At 49.4% G+C, this 26,013-nt stretch overlaps 1 protein-coding gene across 2 annotated transcripts in view; it reads left to right on the top strand.

Moving 5' to 3' along the window:
* Positions 1 to 26,013, top strand: part of SLC9A8 (solute carrier family 9 member A8) — a 68,009-nt gene that overhangs the window by 39,160 nt on the left and 2,836 nt on the right. For both annotated transcript variants that reach the window (XM_049650619.1, XM_049650620.1), the window contains 8 exons: positions 75 to 218; positions 5,855 to 5,993; positions 7,452 to 7,557; positions 16,177 to 16,293; positions 18,086 to 18,168; positions 20,993 to 21,104; positions 24,072 to 24,292; positions 25,246 to 25,392. In XM_049650619.1, the coding sequence (XP_049506576.1) occupies positions 75 to 218; positions 5,855 to 5,993; positions 7,452 to 7,557; positions 16,177 to 16,293; positions 18,086 to 18,168; positions 20,993 to 21,104; positions 24,072 to 24,292; positions 25,246 to 25,392 (1,069 nt within the window). The remainder of the gene's footprint in view (positions 1 to 74; positions 219 to 5,854; positions 5,994 to 7,451; positions 7,558 to 16,176; positions 16,294 to 18,085; positions 18,169 to 20,992; positions 21,105 to 24,071; positions 24,293 to 25,245; positions 25,393 to 26,013) is intronic.

Raw genomic sequence — 26,013 nt, 5'->3', positions numbered from 1 at the left:
GGGCTTGGATGTTTTATATGTGGACTATGTGATAAGCATTGCAGAATTACCCCTTCTTTTTCTCTTCTTTGCAGCTTTGCATTTGGCTCCCTGATTTCTGCTGTGGATCCAGTGGCCACTATTGCTATTTTCAATGCACTTCATGTGGACCCAGTGCTCAACATGCTGGTGTTTGGAGAGAGTATTCTCAACGACGCCGTCTCCATTGTCCTCACCAAGTGAGTGTCCTTTCTTCAAGGACGGCACTGAAGGTCCTTGTAGCAAAGGGACAGGTATTTGCATGCAGTCCTTGTGGTCTGGGTGATGGGTTCACTCGCTTCTCGGTCTTCTGTCCTGAGAAGCCCTGTCACCCCCAGCAGAACTGTCAAGGTCCCGGCTGATTCGAGGAGAGCCTGCCTTCTAGGACCTACCTTAGAGCGGTGGTTTCGAGTCCACCTTCTTGTCAGCACCCCTGGGGGCGCTCATTAGCCAGAGCACTCCCAGGCCCCACCCTCACAGCTTCTGATTCATTTGTTTGGGGGTAAGTCCCAAGAACTTCGGCTTTTGGGAGTTTGTTTTGTTTTGTTTTAGAGAGAGAAGGCTCAAGTGAGCAAGGAGGCAGAGAGAGAGAGAGAGAGAGAGAGAATCCCATGAGGGGCAGAGAGAGAGGTGGGGAAAGAGAAACCCACCCAAGCTCCTCACTGTGAGCTCGGCGCCCAGAGCGGGGCTCGAGCTCAGGATGAGGGAGCAGCCAGTTGAGGGATGGGTGTTGGGACAGCTTTGGTGCAGACGAAAGCAGTAAACGCAGGCCCTGCTCTCCCACTTAGGAGCTGTCTCAGGTCACCTTCCCGTTTCACAGCCATAAAATAAGCGAGTGATACTGACAGGCATGTCCCACCTCGAGATGCTGTTGTGTGAAAGCTACCTGGGAAACTGTAAATTTTTTTCAAATGTTCATTGGCATTACTGCCCTTGTTGATAGGACCTGAGAAATTATAGATGAATCATAAAATGTCAAGAAGCCATTGAGAAAGAGAAATGAAACGAATTTAAGACCATCTCAGATGCATTTATTGGACTCAGGGCTATTTTTCTTGAACTCTGTCTTTTGTGGCGTTCATTAGCACGTATGGGCAGGAGACCCAAACAGTTCTACCAAAAACAGAGAAGGCACAAAGCGGTTGGAGAAAAGAGCCCTGGACAGTGTTTCCCAGACGAGCTAAGAGAATTTTAGGAGTCCGTCCGTGTTCCGCTCAAGAATAGAATCTCCGTTACCTGAACACTGACTTGTTTCCTTTGTTAAGGGATTCCTTGCTAAGCACAACCACTCTGTAGTAGTTAGCATTTTCTTGAAAGCTTTATTAGAGGTTACATTTAGAATTTTTACATTAGAATAAAATGACATTTTTATAATGGAAGGAACCCAGGGTTTGGAATCAGGCTGACCTGGGTTCAAGCCCCAGTGATGCCACCGATAGCCGTGCGACCCTGAGCCACTCTCTCTGAGCTACATGTGTCTCAGCAGTAAAGTGAGGGTGATAATGCCCCAGCCCAAGGTTAGATTTGAGGATTGAATAACTACAATCCTGCGTGAAAAGCATTAGACATCAGTGAATGTGAGACCCTTTCCTCTTCTACACCTGTCCCCCAGGCACGGTTTCATGTCTTTGTCCTAGTTTTGTCCTACTTTTGCAGGAAGAACTTTCTCAAATGTTGCTTAATTAATTGCAAGAGGTGCTTAGCAGACCTTAAACAAAACCAAAAAAAAAAAACTTTAAAATATTTTTGTTATTCTGAAAGTAATACCTTTATTCTTTATATAAAAGTTAGAAAACACAGAGCGCATTACGTGCGATACTATTACCCAGAGGTAATTACAGTTAACAATTTGGTGGGAGTATACATACATTTTATTGAGATGGGCTTATATCCCGTATACTGTATTGTAACTTTTTCTCTGAGCAGAGTTGAAAAATAATGTCACATAACATCATTTTCCTTGTTACAGAGTATTCCTTTCTACAAATGTACTATGATCTGTTTAGCAAGTTCCCCCATTATTGGCTTTTTCACATTTCTCTTGGCAAAAATTTCTATGGCTTTATTAGGAAATTCTCAGACATCATGCTGTAGATAAGACCTTTAAAAAATCTGATGGCAATATTTTTTTCTTGTTTAGGATCTACTCTGGAAAGCCTTTTAGCTTTTGGGTTTTAACTTTGGTTCCGTGTCTTGGCTACACGTACTGAACATTCGTGATAAAGTATTTTGTCCAAATTGGAGGTGACATCATGAGTTATTTTTACACATTGGGAGCTCAACTCAGCTGCTTTATGTCTAATTTATTTTGCTTTTAAAAATCTGTCAGAAGGAGGATCTCTTCTGAGCTTTTCCAAGAGGAAAGAAAAGGTTAAAGGTTTTCTGGTAAAGACTTTGACAGAAGGGTAAAGATGAGAAGATATTTTCTTTTGAAAATGAGAAATGATGGAGTCGCTGTAACTAGCCAAAGTTTCTTCCCGGAAAAGTGCTTTTCTGAAGGCCAAGATCGCCTGTGATGGCAGTTCCCAAAACCGCCTCTGTGCGCCACAAGCGTGTGTAGCTTCCAGCCCCGCCCCCCTTCGCCACTGCTGGTATCCGGCCCGGGGTGGAACATGCTAAAGGCCGGCCGTCCACCCCCAGCGTCTGGCGAGGGCCCTCCATGTGCCAGACGTCACTCAGAGACCCGCTGGACTGGACGGAGCTCAATCCAAGGTGGGGGAAAGCTGCTCACGGAAAAGTGCGCACAGTGCCTTGAGTACGAGAGACAGACAGCCATGCTGAGGGGTTCGAGTGAGGCTTCTCAGCCAAGTTGTCCGTGAGCCGGTCGGCATATTCAGGTTGAAGAGGAGAGAGAGGGGAGGGTCGGGGAGCAGTACAGGAGAGGGCCGCTTCAGCTTTCCTTGGTTATAGGGTAGAATCACGTCTTGTTTCAGAGTGGGCTTCACAAATGGTTGCTTTCAAAGTGACCTGACACGTTTATCTTTGCAGCTGAATATGTGAATGAATTACCCCTTTTTTTGAGGTTTTCACTTTCAAAAGTTCCAGAAAGCTATCTTCTGCTTCTTCGGGGGCTTTAAAATTTTTTTTTTTTTTAATATTTATTTATTTTTGAGAGAAAGACAGAGTGCAAGCAGGGAGGGGCAGAGAGAGAGGGAGACACAGAATGCGAAGCAGGCTGCAGGCTCTGAGCTGTCAGCACAGAACCCAACACCGGGCTTGAACCCACGAACCACGAGACCATGACCTGAGCCAAAAACGGACGCTTAACTGACTGAGCCACCCAGGCGCCCCTTCGTTAATTTTAATTAAATTATTTTTAGCTTTGATTTGTTAGTATGACGATTTATTCTTACAATAATTGCTGTAGAGGAAACCTTCTTGCGCTCTCCGGCCGCAGCGTAAGCTCACAGAATGGATCCTGAAGCAGCCTTGTCTCTTCAAAGTGTGAGAAAAGGACCTGAAAAACAAAAATGTAGAAATTTACCAGGTCAGAAAGAGTCCAAATTCTAATTTCATTTATGTTGAGTTGAGAAATCGTTGGCCTCTGTCCTGGGTCTCCTATCAACCCTTGGTGTGACCTCACCAGTGAGTCACTTCCGTGGGGCCTCCGCATGAATGGAAAGCAAGGCTCCAACCCGTGTACCAGCCGTGGCAGCGATATGGGGGTCGGGGCCGGGCACTGTGTGCGGGTGGCCTGCAGATCCGTCTGGGAACTGTGGGTGAGCACTGGCCCGGTGAGAACCCTTGCTGGCTCTCAGCACTCCCCAAGGTGGGGCATTAACCTGTGGTCTGCTGGGAAAGAAAGGGGTGGGGGAGTTGTGCAGTCAGGTCACTTTGGAAAACGTTGTGCGAGAAAAGTTAAATTCCTTTTTTGCAGGAGTTTTCAGAACCTTTGTTATGTTACACTGTGCTGCGAATCACTACTGAAAACTTCCTGAGGTTATTTGACCAAGCTACCCTTTTATCAGAGATTATCCCACTTTAAAATGACAGCAATTCATGAAACACTGATTCATGAAACTGAGTATTTCTATTGACAATTCTTTGTTTTGTTTACGGATTCAGCAGAAATTTACTGAGTGTCTTTGTATACTAGGCTCTGCCTTAGGCCCTGGATATGTGGCAGTGAACGAGATGGATGCAGGCATGGGCTTCATGAATGACTCATGACTTTGGCACTTGCTGTGAAGAAGTAAGGGACCAGGAGAGCCTGTAATATGTGAAGGGGTCAGGGCGGCTGTCCCTGAGGAAGTGACACTGGCCCTCGGTTCTGAGGAACAAACTGGGGAGTTAGCTGGGGGCAGGGAACAGTGAAAGATGACCTACAGAGAGGTGCCCATGACAGTGGGGTCCTTTCTGAATGAGGAGATGGGGTCATGAGGGCAGAGGAGTCCGCTCATGCGTAGACAGACTGGCCTTCCTCCTGAAAAGCAGCAGGAAACTGTTGCTGGGTTTGAACCGGCCAGTAACCTGGTCAGATTGTGTATTTTAAAGGGATCATCCAGGCCAGTGAGTGGAGAATGGGTCGGTCCCTTAGGAAGACAAGGATGTTTGGACAGAGTGATGGAGCCCAAGGCCTGGAACAGAGGATGGTAAGGGACGGAAGGAGAGAAGTGGATGGGCTTGCGAGTAGTCTAAGGGTAGAATCCGTTAGGAGGAGGGTCTTTAATGACAGAATAACTTCGTTGTAATGGTATAATGGTTTTCCCTTTGGGGAGAAAACCGTTCATTGAATTTAATGGCTTCCGACATTTCACTTTGTTCTGTTAGCCTAAAAGGAAAGTTCTTTTAATTCTCCCTAATGCCTCCTGAATCCGCTCTCTTAGCCTGTACCCAGTGACACTTTTTTTTTTTTTTGTAATTTAAGTTTAAGTTTATTTATTTATTTTGAGAGAGAGAGAAAGAGCCTGAGCAAGAGAGGGACAGAGAGAGAGGGAGAGAGAATCCCAAGTGGTTAGCGCAGAGCCTGACGCGGGGCTCGAACTCATGAACCGTGACATCATGACCTGAGCTGAAACCAGGAGTCGGACAGTTAACCCACTGAGCCACCCAGGAGCCCTCCCAGGTCGCCCCATTCTCCTCTGATTTCCTGCCATGGCTTCAATGATCCCCCCCCAGCGGGATCCCCCCCAGGATCCCCCCCCCCCAACCAGACTGGAAACACTGCCCATGGCTCCCTAGTGCCTTTGGGATGAACTACCATCTCCTTAGGTTGGTTCATCAAAAGCCTTTCACACATCCGCCATGGCTGCTGGTCTTGCCTTTTCTCTTGCCGCTGTTCTCTGCACTGGCACCCCCGCCCCTGTCCCGTTTCTGTGTTCTGTCCCTGCTAATCTCTGAAATTGAAGCTTCCGGAATGTGCTGTGCATTCTTGGGCTCCTTGCCTCTGCACATGCTATTCCCTCGGCCCCGGGCACTTTCCCTCATTTCTTCACCTGTTAACTCTTCTTTTTTCTAACTCTATACCTGGCTCACGTGTCATGAGGAACCTTCCTTGACCACCGCCAGGCTGAGTTAGATGCCCCACCCTGTGTTTCTGCACCCTGTGCCCTTCCCCGAGTGGTCATTTGTTCCCGTCTTGTTTGTCTTCCTCACCAGACTGAAGGAGCCCTTCCAGGGCAGGGACTCTGCTCTCTCATCTCCGAACCCCCCCTGAAACTAACACCATGCCTGCAACAAAGTAGGCGAACAAATAAGTGACCCAATCCGAGGATGGAATGAGCGAATGAGCGAATGAGCGAGCGCCTAAGCAAGAATCCAGTTTTGAGTTTTAGTTAACTTCTAATAACTTTGTCTATAACATTTTAACTTCTTCCTGTTTTTCTTTATTTCCTAGCACAGCTGAAGGTTTAACAAGGAAAAATATGTCAGATGTCAGTGGGTGGCAAACATTTTTACAAGCCCTTGGCTACTTCCTCAAAATGTTCTTTGGCTCAGCAGCACTCGGCACCCTCACTGGCTTAATCTCTGCACTAATATCCTTTTAATATGATGAGCACGCGTGGCCGAGAAGATTTTCTTAATTACATCCATCTATATTCAGCCATTTTCTCCCCTTCCTTCTGGAGGCCGGGGGCCAGTTTTAGTCTAAGGTTGAGTTTGAAGAAGGATCTTTATTTAGTTTGGGTTTGAGGATCACTTTAATTGAAACTCAAGGATTTTTAGATTTAACATGTTAAGATTTAGGACGTCACTGTTCAAAGCGTCAGATCTCAGTTGGATCTGATTTCAGGGGAGCTTCTCAGTTCAGAAGATTTTCAGTTTCACTGCCTCACTTTTCACATTCAGAGAACTGGAAATTAATTTCCTCTGAAAATACCAGCTTGACTAAGTCTTTACCCCACTGAAAGTGTTTATCTGGAAGACCAGAAAAGAGACTTTTAAAATGAGCTCCATCCAAGTTATTCGCACTGATGGCATTGTTTAACAGCCCATAAGCTTTTCCAGCCGGAGGAGGAAAAGGCTCGTTAAGGCCAATGACACCTTCATTGCTGTAGAAAATTTGTCCTGTTTAAAATAGGAACAGGCACCAGACCATTTCTGTGGGAGCCTAAGCCTGTGTCTCAGGGAGTTGGCCGCCTGGCCCTCGTCCACGAGCAGTTTGTTCCACAGATGGCCGGGAGAGCCACCCCTGCCTGTGACAGCCATGCTTGTCTGCCGTCCTGTTGAATTTTGCCTTCACCTCCTTTGTCCAGAAGTCTAAAGGCTCTATTGTTGGCTGACAGCGTCTCATATTGTACCAATAAACGGGATGGAAAGGAGAACTTTTTCTAGTTCAGCGTTTTCCTCCATATTCCTCTCGGGGGACAGGGGGGCGGGAAGCATCGGCTGTGATGGAGCCAAGTAGATGGGTGCTGTGAGCCCAGCATAGGCACGTGGGCTGTATTTGAATACAGAGAAGATTCTCCTTCCACAAGGGCGTGAGTTTAGAAGTCTCCAGGGATAGGAAGGAGGGTCCTTCTGCGGGGCCTTTTACCCTGGAGTTCTGGGCACCCCGTTAGCGGTCTCCTCTGACGTTGGAAGAGGGGTGAAAGAGTGACTCGGCCCTGGAAGGGACCTGCCATTGTGGGCTGTCCTCAGTCTGGCTGCGGCCCCAGCTCTGCCCCCGCAGCCCCAGCATACTGCCAGCCTTCCGAGTCAGCATTTTTTAAACACGTTGACTTAGGTTGATTTTAATTTCCCCCCCACCATTTGTCTTAGGAATTTACAGCTCTTAGTGTTTTGTCAGCTTCCCTTTCTTAAAACAGCAGTCTCCCTGCAAAGAAGAAAAAAAAAATCCATAATGACAGGTTTTCATGTGTTACCTTGGAATGTCCCAAACTCTTTCGTGTTCGTTGTTTACCGTGTGTATTTGGAAGGCAGCGGTTTTGTGACTTTTCTACATCTCCCGTCAACTGTCCCTTGGTTCTTTTTCCTTGACAACTGTTATTTACGTGCTAAAGCATATTGACTTGAGGAAAACGCCTTCCTTGGAGTTTGGCATGATGATCATTTTTGCGTATCTTCCTTATGGGCTCGCTGAAGGAATCTCGCTCTCGGGTAAGTGACAGAAACGTGAAATGCTGGGGTTGACGGCGGTCCTGCCTGCTGAAAGAGGTTATGCCAGTGGGGTCACTTTCAATCCCAAGAGACGGTCACAACTCAGAAGAGCTTAAGCAATAAAGGGGATTTACCGGCCCTGTAAGGACACCTCTGAATTTAGACCTGGCTGGATTCAGGGGCTCAGTGTCATGGTCACATTTTCTCTTCACCCACCATCCTGTAGTGGAGACCAGAATATCACTTCCAGTGCTGCTGCTTTCCCAGAACAAGGCCTCTAAGGGGCCTTCACTCAAAGGATGGGGTCAGCCTGCCAAGGGCAGTGAATCCTCTAGCCTGGCCCTAGCCCCTGGTGCCCACTGATCTGCTATATTCTGTCATTCCAGTTTTGCCTCTTCTAGAATGCCGTACAAATGAAATCATGTAGTGCGTAGACTTTTGTGTCTCCCTTCTTTCAGTCATCATAATGCTGAGACACATCCATGTTTTTGCAGGTATCAGTAGTTTATATATACATTCTCACAGCACCACATTTTATCCATTCGCCATTTGAAGGACGTTTGGGTTTTTTCAGACTTTATAGCTACGAATATTTGTGCCTATTTTCAAGTATCTTGGATAAATACCTAAGGGTGGGTCGCTGGGTCATATAGTAAGTATATGTTTTATGTTATTAGAGACTGCCAAGTGTTTTCCGGAACGATGGGGCCATTTGGCATCCCCACCGGAATGTTAAGAGAGAGTTCCAGTTGTTTCACGTCCTCATCAACACCCACTCTAATGTTTGAAAGTTTAGCCATTCAGATATGTGTGCGGCAACTTGATTCTGATGTGTTTTGGAGTAATTCTTTCCATTCTGCTTGGGGTTCATGGAGCTTCTTGGGTTTATACTTTATGAGGTTATAGCTCTTCACCAAATTTGGTAAATTTTTACCCATTTCTTTAAATGACTTCCTTCTGTTCTCCCATCTCTTCCCCTGTTGGGAGCCCAGTTACTTAAATTATGATAGACAACATGCTATCATCCCATAATACACTTTGCTTTTCTAATTTTTTTCAATCTTTTTCTTTTTTTCTTTCTAAGCTTTACTTTGCTTCGGCCAGTTTCTCTTTCTGTGTCTTTGTGGTTTGGATCTTCTGCCTGCCCATTATCCTGTCGGTCCCATCCAGTGTATCTTTTTTTTTTTTTTTTTTTTTTTAATTTTTTTTTTAACGTTTATTTAATTTTGAGACAGAGATAGACAGAGCATGAACGGGGGAGGGTCAGAGAGAGAGGGAAACACAGAATCGGAAGCAGGCTCCAGGCTCTGAGCCATCAGCCCAGAGCCTGACGCGGGGCTCGAACTCACGGACCGCGAGATCATGACCTGAGCCGAAGTCGGATGCTTAACCAACTGAGCCACCCAGGCGCCCCAGCATCCAGTGTATCTTTCATTTCAAATATTGTGTTATTCATCTTACAGAAGTTCCCTTTGGGTCATTTTTATATCATTGTTTTCTCTCCTCACGTTCATGATTGTCTCTACATTCTTGAGTATATGGAATACATTTATTTATTTAAAAATTTTTTAATGTTTATTTTTGAGAGAGAGAGACAGAGTGTGAGTGGAGGAGGGGTAGAGAGAGAGGGAGACACAGAGTCTGAAGAAGGTTCCAGGCTCCAAGCTATTAGCACAGAGCCCAACGTGAGGCTCGAACTCATGAACCACGAGATCATGACCTGAGCCGAAGTCGGACGCTTAACCGATTGAGCCACCAGGCGCCCCGTGGAGTACATTTATAAGAGCTGCTGCGCTGTAATGGCCTTGTTTGCCAGTTCCATCCTCTCTGTCCATTCTAGGACTCTTTCTGTCAGTTAACTTTTCTTCTGCCTCTAAGTCATATTTTCCTGCTCTTTGCTTGCCTATTAATTTTGTATTGAATGCCAGTCGTTGTAAACTTTATTATGTCGTTGACTACTAGATTTTCTCGTATTCTTCATAGAGTTCTGGATTTTCTTCTGCCGTGTCTCTAAGTTTCTTGGCATCTATATAATCCTTTTGAAGTTTACTTTTAAACTTTGTCAGCAGGTCCAGACTAGCACTAGGAAGTAATGCAGTGCCCTTCTGAGGACTCTGCCTCCCACTCTGGCCTGTAGGAACGCAAACTTCCCAGCCTCATGTCTCCTTCGGGTTTGTTGGCCTATTGCTTTTAACAGTCCAGGATTCGGGGGGCCACTCTCGCAGTTCTCTGGAGCTCTCTTTCTGTGCAGCCCCTCCTCTCGGGTATCCTGGCTGCTTCGGGTCCCCCTCTTCTCAGCTACACTGACTGTGCTGGGCTCAATTTGGAGTTCCCCTCCCCGAGCCTCAGCCTGGAAACTATGTCAGGGCAGTAAAGTGGGCTGGGGCCTGGAGCAGGAGTGGCCACTTTGTTTGTGTCCCTGTCAGTAACGTTTCCCTTCTGACAGTCCCACCCTGTGGTGCCCAATCCAGAAGACAGTTTCGTTTCATAGCTTTTATCAGGCCTTCTAGTTGTTTATGGCAGGACGGCAGCTTTCACAGCAGTTATTTCTTCATGGGCGAAGTGGGAGTCCCCAGTGGTTTTTAATGACTGTTGAGCAGAAGTCTCCCCACAGATCACTCTCTGGAATTACACGTGGGAACTCTGTGAGCAGATCTTGCCAAGGAGGACGCCGAGAGGACTCTGGCCATTTTCAATGGAGAACTCTTTGTAAACCTCATGGGGGTTTGTTTGTTTGTTTGTTCGTTTGTTTGTTTGTTTTTCACTTGATTTGTGCCCAAGCCAGTTCTCTTGGATAGTTTTGTCTCAGTATCTGCCATCAAGTTCCTTCTCTTCTCTTTCCTGAATTTTGGCACTTACATAAACATTACCTGTGAGTCATTGGCTGTAGCCTGGCTATTTTTACCTCTGTTTTTCTAAATTGCTCCCCACCCCTTTGAGATGAACACTGAGTACCTGCTGGCAAAGATAAATTTCATGCCTCTGTTTGGAATTTGTGATTAAAACAGAGGAGTGTGTTTCTTGTTTCCAGAGAGGCAGTGTGAGTTCTGTGACTAGGGTTTCGTTTCTTTGAGGACCTTGGCTGCACACACCAGTAGGGCCGAAGACAGCACATGCAAGCCAAGAGCACACACGGCCACCTCTCGACGGTTGGCCTGGCTGTGCCCACGTTAGTCTTCGGGATATCTGTCACACAGGGTTTTCAGAGAAGGCTAGGATGGCCCTGATGTGTTGTGAGGACCTTCTAGTCCGTCGGAAAAGGAGTACATCAGGAAAGGTGATGTTTGCTGTCCCTCCTTCCTTTCCACACGGTGCTTTCCCTGTCACAAAGGCTTGAGCGAGCAGTTGCCAAGAACACGGAGCAGGACGCTGCCTCCAAATCACACACCTAAATCACGTGTTTGGAACACAGCGGTTAAGGACACCGGACAGACCTGGGTGTGAATCCCAGCCCCGCCTCTCGTTAGCTGTGTAACCTCACACGGCCCATGTAAGCACTCTGAGCATCCACTTCCTCCTCACGAAATGGGGCCACCCCGAGGCTTGTGGTGAGGGTTAAAGGGAGCGATGCAAGGAAGAATCCTGACCGAGGGCATCAGTGTGTGTTATTAATCGGGTGACCGCACATCCTGGTGGCCCTAACATGTAAATTCATCACTCTCAAAAATATCCTGGTTTCAACAGCCAATTGAATAGTCCCCCCTAATTGTGAGTTGGTGTTAGCCATTCTCAGAATCTTTGCTTTAATTCTATCAGTGTTAGTTATTCTATTCATTTAGGCCAGTTTTGAGGGCCACTTTACCCTCTAAGGACTGAAGGATGAATAGACCCCCACCTTTGTCAGTTTAACCAACTGTGGGCTGAGGGAGGGGGATTGGGGCAGAGTGACACTCTGTCATGATGGGTCACAGAGGATGGAACTTTTGGGGTTGAAGGGTGAGCTTGCAAAATTGACCAGGACGTAACACGTCCTGCAAAAGTTTGGGAAGACGTGGGCCAAAGGTGGAATGTGTTGTGCAGCCCCCACGTGCACAGGCGCATATCCAGGGAATTCCTTTGCAGCGCTACCTGTGAGAGAGAACATTTGTGTGTTGGAAGCAACCAAATGTTCATCAGTCATAGGGAATTGAGGAAGCTCGGGTCTGTTCTCAAAATGGAATCCTGTGCAGCCGCCGGATAAATGAATTTGACCTATTTGTGCTGCCACAGAAAGAACTCCAAGATGTATTGTTAAATTTTAAGAAAGAAAATCGGAACACCGTGTATTCATCCTTTCTACAAATATTTATTAAATGCCTACCCTGTGCCGAGAACTGTCCTTGGTACTGGGGATGCAGTAGTCAGCAAGACAAGAGCAAAGGAAAGACAGTTCTTTCGTAAACCCATACGGCAACTTCAGGTAGTGAGAAGTGACAGGAAGGAGAGAAATCAGAGCCATGTAATAGTGGCGTGGGGGGGCAGACACATCACGCCTTAGGGGATCAGGAAGGTCTCCTCAAACAGGTGGCACCCAAGCTAAGACCTGCATGGTGAGAAGGGAGTCAGCCAAGGAAGGGTCTGGGGCAGGAATGCTGAGCAGTGCTAAGTGTCCCAGATCCACATGAGGGAACTTGACGCCCTCCAGGAAGAGCAGGAAGTATAGCATGGCTGAGGCACAGGGGTAAGGACCCCAGCCCACGGGGTTCTTAGGCCCGAGAAGGAGTTGGGATTCTGTGATACGTGCAAAGGCAGGTCAGTGTTGGGAGGCCTTTTGAAGATCCCTCTGCTGGTGATACATGCCGTGTACATAATGCAATCCTATTTATTGCTTTTTATTTTTTATTTTTTTATTTTTTTTAACGTTTATTTATTTTTTTGAGACAGAGAGAGACACAGCATGAACGGGGGAGGGGCAGAGAGAGAGGGAGACACAGAATCGGAAGCAGGCTCCAGGCTCCGAGCCGTCAGCCCAGAGCCAGTTTGACGCGGGGCTCAAACTCGCGGACCGCGAGATCGTGACCTGAGCTGAAGTCGGACGCTTAACCGACTGAGCCACCCAGGCGCCCCTATTTATTGCTTTTTAAAGATAGATAAGCTTTATAATGGCATAGGAAAAGAACTGGCAATCTGTATAGGGAACTGTTAACAGTAGTTACCTCTCTAGGCGAGGTGATGTGAATGGAGATTATCTTGTTTTACTCTGTACCTCGGAGTCTGGATGTTTTAAAGCAAACTATGTTTATTTTGAGGTAATTAGCAAAGAAAACTGACTATGGTTTGATCCAGACTTCAGCAAGTTCATCATATTTTACCTACAGTAAGGTACGGTACACTGGACGTCGTACCACATGACACGTTTCACCTTCTGCCTTTGGACTTGAATCTCTATTCATCACCATTCTTCATTATGTTTAAAATAGTGGGTTTAACTGAGACTAGAAATAGATTTCCCCTCTCCCTCCCTCCCCCTTTCCTTCCTTCTTTCCTTCCTTCCAAGAAGCTGACCTTTTTACTGCACTGTTATTTACATCCTTAAATGATTTTGCCTTCTAGAAGAAGTACACGTGTCAGAATTCTTACAGGGCATTTTTTTTTTTAATGTTTATTTTTGAGAGAGAGAGAGACAGCGTGAGCAGGGGAGGGGCAAAGAGAGAGGGAGACACAGAATCTGAGCTGTCAGCGCAGAGCCCGACGCGGGGCTCGAACTCACAGACCGCGAGATTATGACCTGAGCCAAAGTCAATGCTCAACTGACCTAGCCACCCAGGCGCCCCAAGGGCATTTTTTAAAATACCCAGACCTTTTGTCTCTATAAGTGAGCCTATTTGCGCCATTTTCCCCGTGGTGTTTTTACAACATGTGTGGAGGGCACCTGCAGGGGGTGAAGGTGGTCTGGGTGGCGGAAAAGCTACCTGAGCTTAGGGAGCACTCGGGACAGACACTTGAGCTGCCCCTTGGGCTTTTGCACCCTCTGCTGACGCTGACTCTTCCCTTTCCCCAGAACTCGAGAGATGTCCCCACCTCAGACTAGCCCAGGGTAAAGGCGGTGGCTGGCTGTTCACTCTTGCGTTGGACAGAGGGCTCATTTTCATATGGTCCAAATTCAGCCTCCAGATGGGGTTTGTTTATCTATACGGAAAAGTTGTTAATATTTGAGTCGGTTGTCGTCATTAGAAGCTGGGAGATTTCCCATAAGAAACAGATTTCTGGCATTTCTCAAAAAGCCAGAAGGGAGACTGGTCAGCACTTAGGCCCCCCATCCACAGGGCTGCCATCAGAACTTTGTAGGTGGGCTTGTGTCTTCTTCGCCCACGTGCTGGTCACCCTTTTTTAATTTTTATTTTTATTGTCTGGCCCCTAGAGATTCTGTTTCCAAACCCTGGCCTAGGGCGCCAGACTGAGCAAGCCAGCCAGACCCCTTCTGGGCTATGCTTGTCCCCTTGCTGCAGAGCGCTGAGGCAGGACGGGCCCGAGGGTGGGCAGGAAAGGTCCCTGGGGCTCTGGCAGCGGGTGCCAGCATTAAGTCCCAAGGCAGCTCCCACATTCTGCTGTCACGTCTGACTTCCCAGAGCCTTTGGCTTTCTTGGAGTTGTCATTTAATGTTGGGACTCCAGCGGGTGGTGATGACCTCTGTGGGTGGGACAACAATGCCGGTGGAAGCCCACTCGTGTCACAACCCAAACGTGACTCAGGCTCCTCTGGGGCTGACCTTTACTTCAAGGTGAGCACTGCAAGGTCTCAGCTTTGCCAGTGAGTTGATAACCCTTCTCGAAGCAGACTGGTGAAACAAAACCCCTTGGAAGCCCAGAAGCTAGGAACTTTTGCCGCTGGACTGTGATGCTAAGGCTCAAGTCCGTAAAAACTGAAGTGTGTCTGTGCCTCTGTTCGTGATTGAGCCTCAGTTTTCTCATCTGGACATTGGGACTGACAGCACCCACTCATGGAACCATCAGGGGCTAGTGAGGACAAGCCATGTACAATGCCCGTCACAGGACCCGGGCTGAACAGGTGTGGGCAGTCTCGCAGCTGTTCAGTGGAGTCCCACACCCAGCCTCTGGTCTCTCCCCTTTTTCACGTTGCTTTGCCTTCACTGTTTTGTTGCAGCGTCAGAAAGGGTCAGCAGTCTGGAAGGTCACCTGCAGGAGCGGACTGGGACAACAGCTGGAGGCTTTCTTGTGTGTGTCTTATCTAGCGGAGCAGTGGTTCAGAGCGACTCTTGACCTGCAGAGTCCTCTCGGTGCCCTTGAGGAGCAAGGAAAGCTGTCGCCCGTCCTCTCCTTTCCCTGTCCCATCTTGCCAGGTGTGCCTTATGGGAAACATTGCTGGAATTTTCCTGCCCAGCCTCCTCTGTAGGAAAGAATGAAAGAGCAAAGGAATTTGCTGTTTCCCAAGAGGACTGGGAAATAACCTGGCTCTGCCGCGGCTCTCCCTCAGGCCAGCAGTGCCTGGTGTGCCGCACACAGAGGGGGCCTGCCTGTATTTGGAGGTATTGTTTAGACCACAGGCTGAGCCCTTGAAATGTCTCCGATGCAGTTCTGTGATCACCCTTTTCCAAATGGGGAGTCAGCCAGTAATCCCTGTCTGTCTACAGAGTGGCAGGACTGAGTTAAAATTTTGCGTATAAATTTTGACTTGTAATTCATACATTTGGGCATCTTATTTAATGCCTTTGTAAAAACCTCAGCTTCCTTACATGAAGACGAGACCCCCTTTCTGCTGCTGAGGCAGAGGGCAGCACTGAGAGGTAACCCAAGCACAGAGCTTTGGGAGTAGTGAGGAGCAGTGGGCAGATGCAGAGATCAGTCCTGAGTGACCAGTAGAAGGGGTGGACTCTCTTGTGGAACTTTAGACAAAGGACACAGGGGCGCCTGGGTGGCTCAGTTGGCTGAGCGTCCAACTTCAGCTCAGATCATGATCGCACGGTTCGTGTGTTCGAGCCCATGTCGGGCTCTGGACTGACAGCTTGGAGCCTGGAGCCTGCTTCGGATTCTGTGTGTCTCTCTCTCGCTCTCTGCCCCTCTCCCACCCACACTCTGTCTCTGTCAAAAATGAATAAATGTTCAAAAAAAATTTTTTTTTAAGAAAAGACACATAGCCTTTTATTGTCATTCTTCTCTGTTTATATTATAGGAGTAACTCCTGGTGATTATGGGAAAATTAAAAATTAAATAAAAATCCACCCATTCTCCACATCCATTCTCGTGCTCCCTTTCTTCCCCAAGAGTGGTTCACCTGCACCCCTTCTCTCCATGGGTGATGCAGACAGCTCACGCCTGTTCAGCCCTGGTCCTGTGATGGGCACTGTACGTGGCTTGTCCCCCGTTCCCCTCTGACAGCTCCATGAGTGGGTGGTGTTAATCCCAGTGTCCAGATGAGAAAACTGGGGCTTGGAGAGGGGAAGAAGCTTGGCCTGAGGTCACCCAGCCTCGGGAAGGAAGCTGCTGGAGAGGGGGGCCTTTAGCATTTCTCTACAACCTCTGGGAGGCCCCAGCTATTCTATTTTTTGCCTTTTTTTTTCCTGAAAACACGTAATCCCAGAGGGTCCAGTGACTTGTAGAAAAGTGTGATATTGCTTGTGTATCACGTAGCAGGTGCTTTTCTGCTCTCCTCATGTCTGCTTGCCTCTTGTTCCCTCGCTAGGCATCATGGCCATCCTGTTCTCGGGCATTGTGATGTCCCACTACACGCACCATAACCTGTCCCCGGTCACCCAGATCCTCATGCAGCAAACCCTGCGGACCGTGGCCTTCCTGTGCGGTGAGTTCTGCTCTGTGTGGTTCTGCGCAGGCCTGCCCACAGCTCACTGCTCTGCCACACCCTGATGCAGGAGGCCTCAGATTCTCCCTCTCAGGAGAGACAGCAGAATTCCTCAGAGCCACATACTGCGCTCCCTTATCTTTTGTTTGTTACCCTGGCTTTCAGATTCCATAATGTAAACCTAACTCCTGAGAACTTTCTGGAACGTTTGATGGCCTACAATTTTAAGACTAAAAATAATGAGACGCATATGTTTGTAATGTTTTAAAGTGACAGTCCCAAAAATGTGTTCCTTGGCACTGGCACTGGTGAGGGTTAGGTGGGACGAGACTTCCCAGTCCGACAAGAGTCTGGAAAATCCTGGGGGAAATACAGTTTCAGCTTGTGAGCTGCAGGAGCATCTTGAGTTACTGAGGAGGGGGGTGGGGAGTATAGTTAGAGCATTTCCCCAACCTGTCCACAGGCCCCTTTTCCGCTAGAGCGGCTTGAAGGACATGATCCGGGAGCTCGCACATTGATGCTCTGTTGGGCGGGGCCCGCTGTGAGGACTGTTTCTGTCAAACAGTTTCAGTGTGAGCTCTTGCTCCCCCACACTCTGTACCTCCCTGCCTCCTCCCTGGTTAAGAGCTGGCAGCAAAGGACGCACGCTCACACGGTCCCTCCCCTCCGGCTTCCCGGGTGGCAGGGCCCTGGCATCATCGCCAGCATCTGCCTGGCACTGCGGCGGGGTTCCTCTCATTTCCAAGCACAGGCGCCACACCGTCACGTGCTGGGAGGCAGGGCCAGGCCGTGCAGAGGCTTCCTTCTGCAGCCCAGGGGGTTCACATGCCCAGAGGTCAGATGACCTGCCCGCGGTTAAGAATTGATTCTGGAATCCAGGTGTGTGCTGCCAGGGAAAAGCATAACATAGATCTGAGTAGGTTCTAAATGAGCTTATTTGGAAAGATCACAAAAATGTTTATTAGATAAGAAAAAAATTCAGGGAGAAGGGTGGGAGCAGCTTGTGCGCTTGCTTTAAAAAGAGACACGTTTGGAGGAAAAACGTGGCTGAAATGTTTTAAAACAGCCTCTGTTGTAGGATGTTCAGCTATTTTAAAATGCAGTCTTTGTCTCCCTGATTATTAGACTATTCTGGGGGACACCACAGGTTGAGCAGGGAGACTAGTGCTGGAAATTCATACGATGCTTTTTCTTGGGATATACAAGTGCCTGCTTGCACAGACAGTAGGTGTCAGACTCTTTCTGACTTGAGGGGTGAAGCCAAGAGTTGGAAATACCCTCCTTGCTGCAGACCCTGCGGGCCTAAGCCATCTTCCCAACCCTGTGGCGGCATTAACTACGCGAGGTCGAGCATTTAGCTCAGTCCGCCCCGGCAAGGAAGTCGGCAGAGGGCCCTTGCCACATTAGTTATGTGGTGTCTGCGGCCATTTGCTCTGAATTTTTGCCGCTCTGCTGTAGTCGTGATCCTTGCTAATCACAGTGTTCGACAAATAGACAAGTTCGTGTGTTCATCATCTTCCCGGGTGGGAGAGTATTGATTTGCATGCGTTTGACAGTTGACCCACTGCCTGGGGAGATTCTGAACAAGCACGGGTTGTGTGTGTGAGAGGGAAGAACGGAAGACGCCAGGCACACGTTCCACCAGGATCTCGGCTGCGGGATTTTCCAAAAAATAAGCAGAGTGTTACAGCGGACTCTCACTCGCCGTGAAATGTTTGCTTGCTTAACAATTTAGTACTGTGTTAGAAGAAAATAGTTGGGGCTGAATAATCCATTCTTTGGTTTGTTTCAGAAACATGTGTGTTTGCATTTCTTGGCCTGTCCATTTTTAGTTTCCCTCACAAGTTTGAAATTTCCTTTGTCATCTGGTGCATAGTAAGTATTTTCCTTGTTTTTTATTTAATTACTTATTTGTAGATCAATAACCACATGTTCTGGATTCATTTATGTAACTGTTAACTGTTCAAGGTCAACAGCTACATAGACACTCTTCTGTTTAAAGTTTCTTTTGTTAAAAAATCACAAACATACAATAACAGGAAAAGGGATGGAATTAAGTGAATGAATATCCCTGGGAATGAATTTTTACTTCTTTTTAAATTTTAAACGGCCTTGAATTTATGGTATTGTCTAAAAAGTAAAAGTTTATCTGTTTTCTCTGGTGGTAAAAGCAGATCTCAGAATTGGAACACATAATTGACCATAACCATGTAAAAACATCATGCATAGAAACAAAAACCATGTTAAAAGATATAGCTCAATGTTCACAGTGGTTATAGAATTGGGGATGATTTTCTTTTCTGCTTTTTCTGGATAATTTATAACGCATATATTTACTTATTACTGTAATTTTCTTCCAATGTGTCCATTTTGGAACGTGACCTTGGACACTTGTATGAAGTAAAGATTACCAGGCCCTTACCTCCCCGGAGGTTCACCCAGAACAGTCATCCCAGGTGATTCTTACGATTCAGAAGGTTTGGGAAACTTATCAGTGGACTCGAGGCGGCGGGAGGAGACAAATTAAAATATACCTTTAAAAAGGGAAAAGAGGGGCGCCTGGGTGGCGCAGTCGGTTAAGCGTCCGACTTCAGCCAGGTCACGATCTCGCGGTCTGTGAGTTCGAGCCCCGCGTCAGGCATCTGGGCTGATGGCTCGGAGCCTGGAGCCTGTTTCCGATTCTGTGTCTCCCTCTCTCTGCCCCTCCCCCGTTCATGCTCTGTCTCTCTCTCTGTCCCAAAAATAAATAAAAAAACGTTGAAAAAAATAAAATAAAATAAAATAAAAAGGGAAAAGAAAAGTTTAATCATTCACAGTAGAATAAAATCTTTTGCAGAATGGAGTGGGGGAGAATAAATGTTTAGCATTTAAAACAAAGGTCCAGCTCCCTCGGGCGTCTGATGGAAGTGACATGAATGGCTTCTAACATGTGGGCATTTAGCCTGGCGCTCCCAGGCCTGCCTTCCCTTGGTGTGAGCTCACCTCCCATAGGCCCGCCTGCTGATTCATACTGTAATCCCTAATTTCATCTTTGTTGTCCTTTTAGATCCACTGTTAATTTAAGACATGTGAGAACACACCTTGTTGTTGCTGAATTATCATAATTCATCTTCAGTTAGCTTTTATTACCAATGCCACTTAACAAAACCCAGCTGTTGAGAGGCAGGCTTTTTTTTAGCACTTTCACCTACCGTGTGCAAACCAGTGAGGCCTACCTGTTTGGCATGGGGGGAAACTGAGGCACAGAGAAGCTAAAGAACCCTGAGGAAAAGTGTTTCTCCTTGCAGCAAGAGCCCTTTGCTTTTGTCACTGTTATGTGTCCTCCGAACTCAGGTTTCAGGACAAAGAGAACAGCAGCAAGAGCCATTTACAGAAAGTATAGCAGCCTTCAGTGTGGTCCCTGGGTAAAAGGGGCCACATGTGGTCAAACCCGAAACCCAAGTGCGGGAACGAAAGATCAGATTTCAGTGGGTGAAACGAGATGGCTCTCTCGGCCGTGGGCTGCGAGCCAAGGGAAAAAGGGAAGGTGCTCCGGAGGGGGAGCTGGGGCTCCCCCACCGTTGCCGGAGGCTTCCCCGTGCTATTCAGACGGGTCACCTTCCGCTCACTCAGTGGTCAAGGGCACGGGCTGTCGGGGCTGACCAGGTTTGGGACATGGCTCCACAACGTCCTGCCTGGGTCAGCTTGGACCTGTTACTTAACTTCTCTGTCTCCGCTTACTCCTGAAATGGACACAGTAATACCTGCTTCATAAGCATATTGCAGGGATCTAAACTGAACAGGATAGAATGCATAGAAAATGCTTAGCACAGTGTCTGACATAGAAATGTTACATGATTGGGAGCCATTGTTAACTAACTCGGCCATCCGAGGCACACGGTCCAAAGCAGGCTCAGTTTGTGCTTGTTAAAAGAATAAACTTAGAGCCTACCGAATGTACACGTGTGTATCGTACGTATGCTATTTTAAGTTAGTTTAGTGAGAACAAAGACGAAAACAAAGAGAGCAAATTAACAGTAGTGCTAGGTATCCACTTAGAAAAGATTTCAACCTTATCTAAAGCTGTATTTTGTTAAGACCGACTCTGGAGATGGTTAGGAGCCAAAAGCCATGGCAAGCAACTGACCAGACAGGGTGTGTGTGACCTCCTTCTAGAACATACCTACACATTCCTTTTGCTTGGAGAGCAGCATTTACGAGAAGCATTACATGGGCCCTTCTCAGTGATCCCTCCTTTCCCTGAGGAGTGGGGCACCCACGGGAGGGTGAGGAGCACCTTGTCTGTCCCTCCAGAGCTAGCCCATTGGGAGTGATTAGCGCAGGCCCGTCCCATGGCGGAGCACCTTGGGGGGAGTGAGATTGCCCCTAAATTAATCTCTGGATAGTTTGGCATGGCCTCTTGCCATTCAGCTTTGTTCTGCTCTCGTAACGAAAGCCGGCTTTGATGCCTTGTTAGTCGTCTCTTTCTGGCTACAGAAACGTAACGTACAAAGTGCTACCCTTTCCCAGACTCCTAGACACTGGCGTCTAGAGCGGCACGCCCCAGCTGGGTCTCTGCCTAGCACTGTCATTCATGTCTCTCATGGCCAAGGGGAAGGCTGTGTTTATTACGGGCGTGTCACAAGATCTGTGTTAGCTTCAACAAGCTTAAACTTGGAAGACCAGAGGTTTCTGAGACTTAGTTGGTTGTTATTCACAGGTACTTGTACTGTTTGCCAGAGCGGTGAACATTTTCCCTCTTTCCTACCTCCTGAATTTCTTCCGTGATCATAAAATCACACCGAAGATGATGTTCATCATGTGGTTTAGTGGTAAGTCCAACGCTGAATGAACAGTGGAAGGAAAATACGTCGTATAAAGGCACACGTCGTGTAGAGAGAGCCCTTTGACGATGAGCAGGCCTCAGAAGGCAAAAACCATACGAGCTCCCGCTTAACAAGCACCTACTGTAACCCAGGCCCCGGGCGAGTCCCTTGCAGACAGGACCCCTCACAGCCTCGGTGCCATGAGTAAATGGGTAGAGTGCACATCTCCTCCACACGTGAGGAGGCTCAGGCTCGAGGGCAAAGGACTTGAGTCGGGGGACGACAGGAGGCAGAGCCAGCATTTCCTGTCTCTCTGTCCCTGCTCCTCTGGACAGACAGGGCTGCCCGGGTGAGATGCGAGGCGCAGCTCTCACCTGCCTGCAAGTAACGAAGGGCTCAAAATAAAAAAGTTTGTTTAAACTTTTTTGCCAGTACAGGCTGGGTTTGGATATTTTTTTAATTTAGTCACTGAGTTCTGAGAGTCGATTGGAACATTTTAGTTTCTGTGCAAATTCCTCTACCTTTTAAAGGATGGGAATGATTTCCTATTTGGTGCCTAATGAACTGGCTCCTTAGGCATCTTTAAATTTGTTTTTGAGCAATATGTCCAGCTCTTTGTACTTTCTTATTTAAATAATATAATTTAAACATTCCACGTGGGTCAGGGTATAGCAACATGCCTTATAAGCTGTTCTCTACTCAACAGCATTATCTATAATTCCTCACAGATTTCTCTCCTCTTTCAAAAGGCCTTGTTTAAAATATTTATGTGTGTCTGTGCGAGGTATGTATGTATGCAGAGCGAGAGAAACTTTTTTCTCGATCTTTCTTGCCAGTGAGAAAAAAGTTTTTGTAAAGTAGTTGATTTCAAAGAACATCTAAGAGATGTCGTATCAGATATTTTACATGTTACGTGAGCTTCGTGGGAGAGGGGCGCAGGCTAAGAGACCTCTGTGGGCACGGGGCGTGCTGCTTTAAACAGTGAGGGCTGTTGGCCCCAGCGGTTTTCTGAGCCCCCTCCCCACAGATTTTCACCCTCTCTTTGCTGGATCCTCAACCTCTGTCTCTACTGAAGCATCATCATTGAAACTCTTGAAGATTCTTCTCTTTGCCTCTAAAAACCCAGCAACTTCAACCCAGATCCCTCCCACACACCCCCTCCAGCTGCTTCCCGTCTCCCATCGCAGCCAGACCTCTTTAAGCGGGCTGTCCTCACCTGTTTGCTTCACTCTGTCACCCCCTGTTCACGGGGCTGAACTCGGCCTTGCCCAGGTCACCAGCGACCTTCTGCAGCCAGACCTGATGGGCCCTGGGTAGCCCTGGTCCAGCCCAGCTCCATGGCTTTGAGCTCCTTCTTCCCACCGACCTGCTTTCTGCCCGGAGACCCTCTTCCCTGGGCCTCCGGGCCATGCTCCTGGTTGCCCTCTTTTCCCTTTGGGGTCTCCGCAGTTTCCCTCTCCTCCTTTACAGACCCCTCCGTATTGGCTTCCCCAGGACTCAGCCGCAGACCCGCTGCTGCTCTTGTGTTCCCACAGGCCCGCTCATCCCGCGGCAGTTCCCATACTCCCAGAGCTGTTTGCGCTTAGATCCTGACTCCTGCGTCTAAATCCTCCTTCAGTGCTATGGAGACACTGCGATCTCATTGTCTAGGACTGAACTTACCTTCCTGCCCAACCTGCTGCTTTTCCAGCATCCCCTTTCCATGGAAAACAATAATGTGTATTACAACAAACGTGTGGCTAACTCAGTGTTTGCTGTGTCTGCACCTGTCCTGTTCCAAGACATTTTATCCTCAGGCCACCAGCCTGGCAGGCCCTGTTTTTAGTCCCGTGTGACAGGTTGAGAGGTTGAGTTGAGTCTCTCGCTTTAACCTGAGAGGCCTGGGGGAAAGCAGGGCATTAGGGGGTAAATCCAGGAGCTAGACTCCAGACCCTGTGCCTGGACCACTCCTAGGACGCCCCACCATCGTCCGTGCCCTTCCCTTCCTCGGCCACCCCACCTCCTGCTCGCCCCTGTGGCCTGTTGCTTCCACTCTCCATGTCTCTCTTAATGCCATCCCCCTGCTGTGTCCCCATCTTGGGTCTACACTGCTCCTGTGGTCACACCCCCATCATGCTGTGATGCTCCAGCCTCCGTGTCCGGACCAGATCCTTCACTGTGTGCCCCCCCATTCCCCCCTTCTTCTGGCACTCACCATCTCACGGGTCCTTGTCTGAGGTCTCCCCTCCCCGGGACCTCCCCTCTCTGGCACCAGGCAAGCCAGGAATTTTCCCGGGAAGTGCCGTTTTCAGTGCAGCCCTTCAGCCCAGCTAGCAGCCTTGCGGGGGACCACACCAGGAAGGAAGAAGGGAAGAGTTCATGAAGCAGTTCCCAGCAGCCTCTGGCCAGCAGCAGAGCAGCCCCGAGCCTGTCAGGAGCTGTGCAAGGGCAGCATCTTCAGAAACCAGGGGCCGCTGGCCAAATTGCCTTCTTTGTGTGGCCCCGGGAGGACATGTCTTTCTCAGTCTCAGTTCCACATCCATCCATCTATCTATCTATCTATCTATCTATCTATCTATCTATCGTGAAGAAATGGAGGACCAGCTTTACCGGCTCTCCTGTGAAGGTCCAGCGAGATTGTGTGCGCAGAGCCCTTAGCACAGGGCCTGGCACACACACGGGGAGTGTGAGCCCTAGGCTGGATAATTCTCACGCATGCACATCTGGGGCTTCGTGGCCCGGACAGGTCACCTCCTGTGAGCTGCTCGGCCATCCTGTGAAGTGGGAGTGGCATGAGCTCAGGTCCCACTTTTGTGCAGCCTGCTCTCCTCACACCCCTGAGCCTCACGGGAGGACCTCGCACTCGGCAGTGGGGTGCGTTAGAATGTGCGGCCGGCCTGAAACGGGGCCGTGCCCGGATTGCCAGGGCGCCCGGTCGGTGACGCAGCTCCCTCCTCCCTGTGCGTCTCCTCTGACCCCCTCCCCTGCCCCCAGGCCTGCGGGGGGCCATCCCCTACGCGCTGAGCCTGCACCTGGACCTGGAGCCCATGGAGAAGCGGCAGCTCATCGGCACCACCACCATCATCATCGTGCTCTTCACCATCCTGCTGCTGGGCGGCAGCACCATGCCCCTCATCCGCCTCATGGACATCGAGGACGCCAAGGCGCGCCGCCGGAACAAGAAGGACGTCAACCTCAGCAAGACGGAGAAGATGGTGAGTGCCGCGTGGGCCCGGGTCGGGGGCAGGGGCTTGGCCTGCACCGCAGCTGGGAAAGGGGGAAACGAGACACGATTTGAGGACCTGAGCACCTACGCACGCACGCACGCACGCAGAACCAGAATTCTGAGGGGGAGCCTGGGGGGCCCAGCGTTTTGTGGATTCCCAAGCCCTCCCGGTGATGCTGATGCGGCCGGAGTTTGAGAACCACCGCATCCACATGCCCTCCACGCCCCTCCCCCCTCCTGCACCCGCACCACCGCCCGGGCCCGCCAGCGGAGGCCACGTGGCTGTGGCTTCAGAGCCACTCCTCCAGCAGAGCAGCAGATGCTACGTTCACACTCTGGTGGCCTTTGGTCATCCCTGCGGAGGGCGGGCCTGGCCTGGGCCCGGGGCCTGGAGCGGTGCTGACCTAGATCCAGTGACCTGACACCGCCTCCCCCTCCAGACCGGCCCTGCCACGCTACTTGTTCTCCTTGCCCTCCGGCTCCCACCAGGACCGTTCCCCGCCCCCCACGCTGACCAGGAGACGCCGGCCCAGGGCAGAACCACAGCTGGTGCAGCTACGGGCAGAAACGACAAAAGAGCCTCCCTTGTTCCGTTTTCTGGGAATGAAATAACCTAGGTGGCAGTTCCCAGTCCTGCCTGCACATAGAATCACCCTGGAAAGCTTACAGACCAAACCCCAGCCCACACATAAATTCTGGTTTATTCGTAATTCAGGTTTATCCCTGGGTATCCATCGTGTTTTCACAAACCTTCCCGCCTCCCCGTGGGCTCCCAGGAGGCGCTTTGCTGGCCACAGACACCCCGCACTGATGCGAAAGCACAGTTAGGGCTGGGGACACTGGTGGCCGGAAGCGAAGGGCCGCTGGATGGGCCGGGTGGTGTGGGGCCCCCCAGGAAGACGCCCGCTGATGACCCTCAGACCGCCTCCCCTCCCCCCGCAGGGCAACACCATCGAGTCGGAGCACTTGTCAGAGCTCACAGAGGAGGAGTATGAAGCCCACTACATCAGGCGGCAGGACCTCAAAGGCTTCGTGTGGCTGGACGCCAAGTACCTGAACCCCTTTTTCACGCGGCGGCTAACTCAGGAGGTGGGACACTGGCCCGCGCCCCCCAGCTGAGGGTCCCTCCCCTTCCTCCCTCAGGACCTGCCGCGGCCAGGAGCAGGTGGGCAGCGGGGAGCTGGCCGGGCCAGCTCCCCCCTACTCGGCCCTCCCCAGGCCGGCAGCTGGATACGCTGTGGAACTCAGCATCTGCTGTTTTTCCTTCACTGCCATTTTTAGCGCTAGTTTAATAATAGACTCGTCAACAGTTTGGTTTTCCTGGATGATAGACTCAGGACATCGATCGGCTACTGAGTCTGAGCTGAAAATTTCAAACATGCGGGGCCTCAGGCATTGGCTTAGGGCTCTTGTCCATCCCCCTGGGCACAGCTGTCCTCTGGGTGACAGTGACACAGTCTCCTGGGGACCGGCTTGGGCCTGCTTTGCCGAAACTGCCATCCGGCCCCACCTTGTTTCTGAGCCATTTTCCCTCGCCGGCGGTCACGATCGCCGTCAGCGTGGGAGCTCTTGCCGAGCCGGGTGTTGCGCCAGACGTTAATCATCGTAGCTGCGTTTCAGCCTCCCGACATCTTGTGTCATGGCTGCAGCTGCTCTTTGGACACTGGGGAGACTGAGGCCTAGAGAGGTGAACTAACCACCCGGGGTCAC

The sequence above is a fragment of the Panthera uncia genome (assembly GCF_023721935.1).
Source record: "Panthera uncia isolate 11264 chromosome A3 unlocalized genomic scaffold, Puncia_PCG_1.0 HiC_scaffold_11, whole genome shotgun sequence".
In the NCBI taxonomy this organism is placed as follows: domain Eukaryota; kingdom Metazoa; phylum Chordata; class Mammalia; order Carnivora; family Felidae; genus Panthera; species Panthera uncia.
This window is presented reverse-complemented; position numbering and strand designations above follow the sequence as displayed.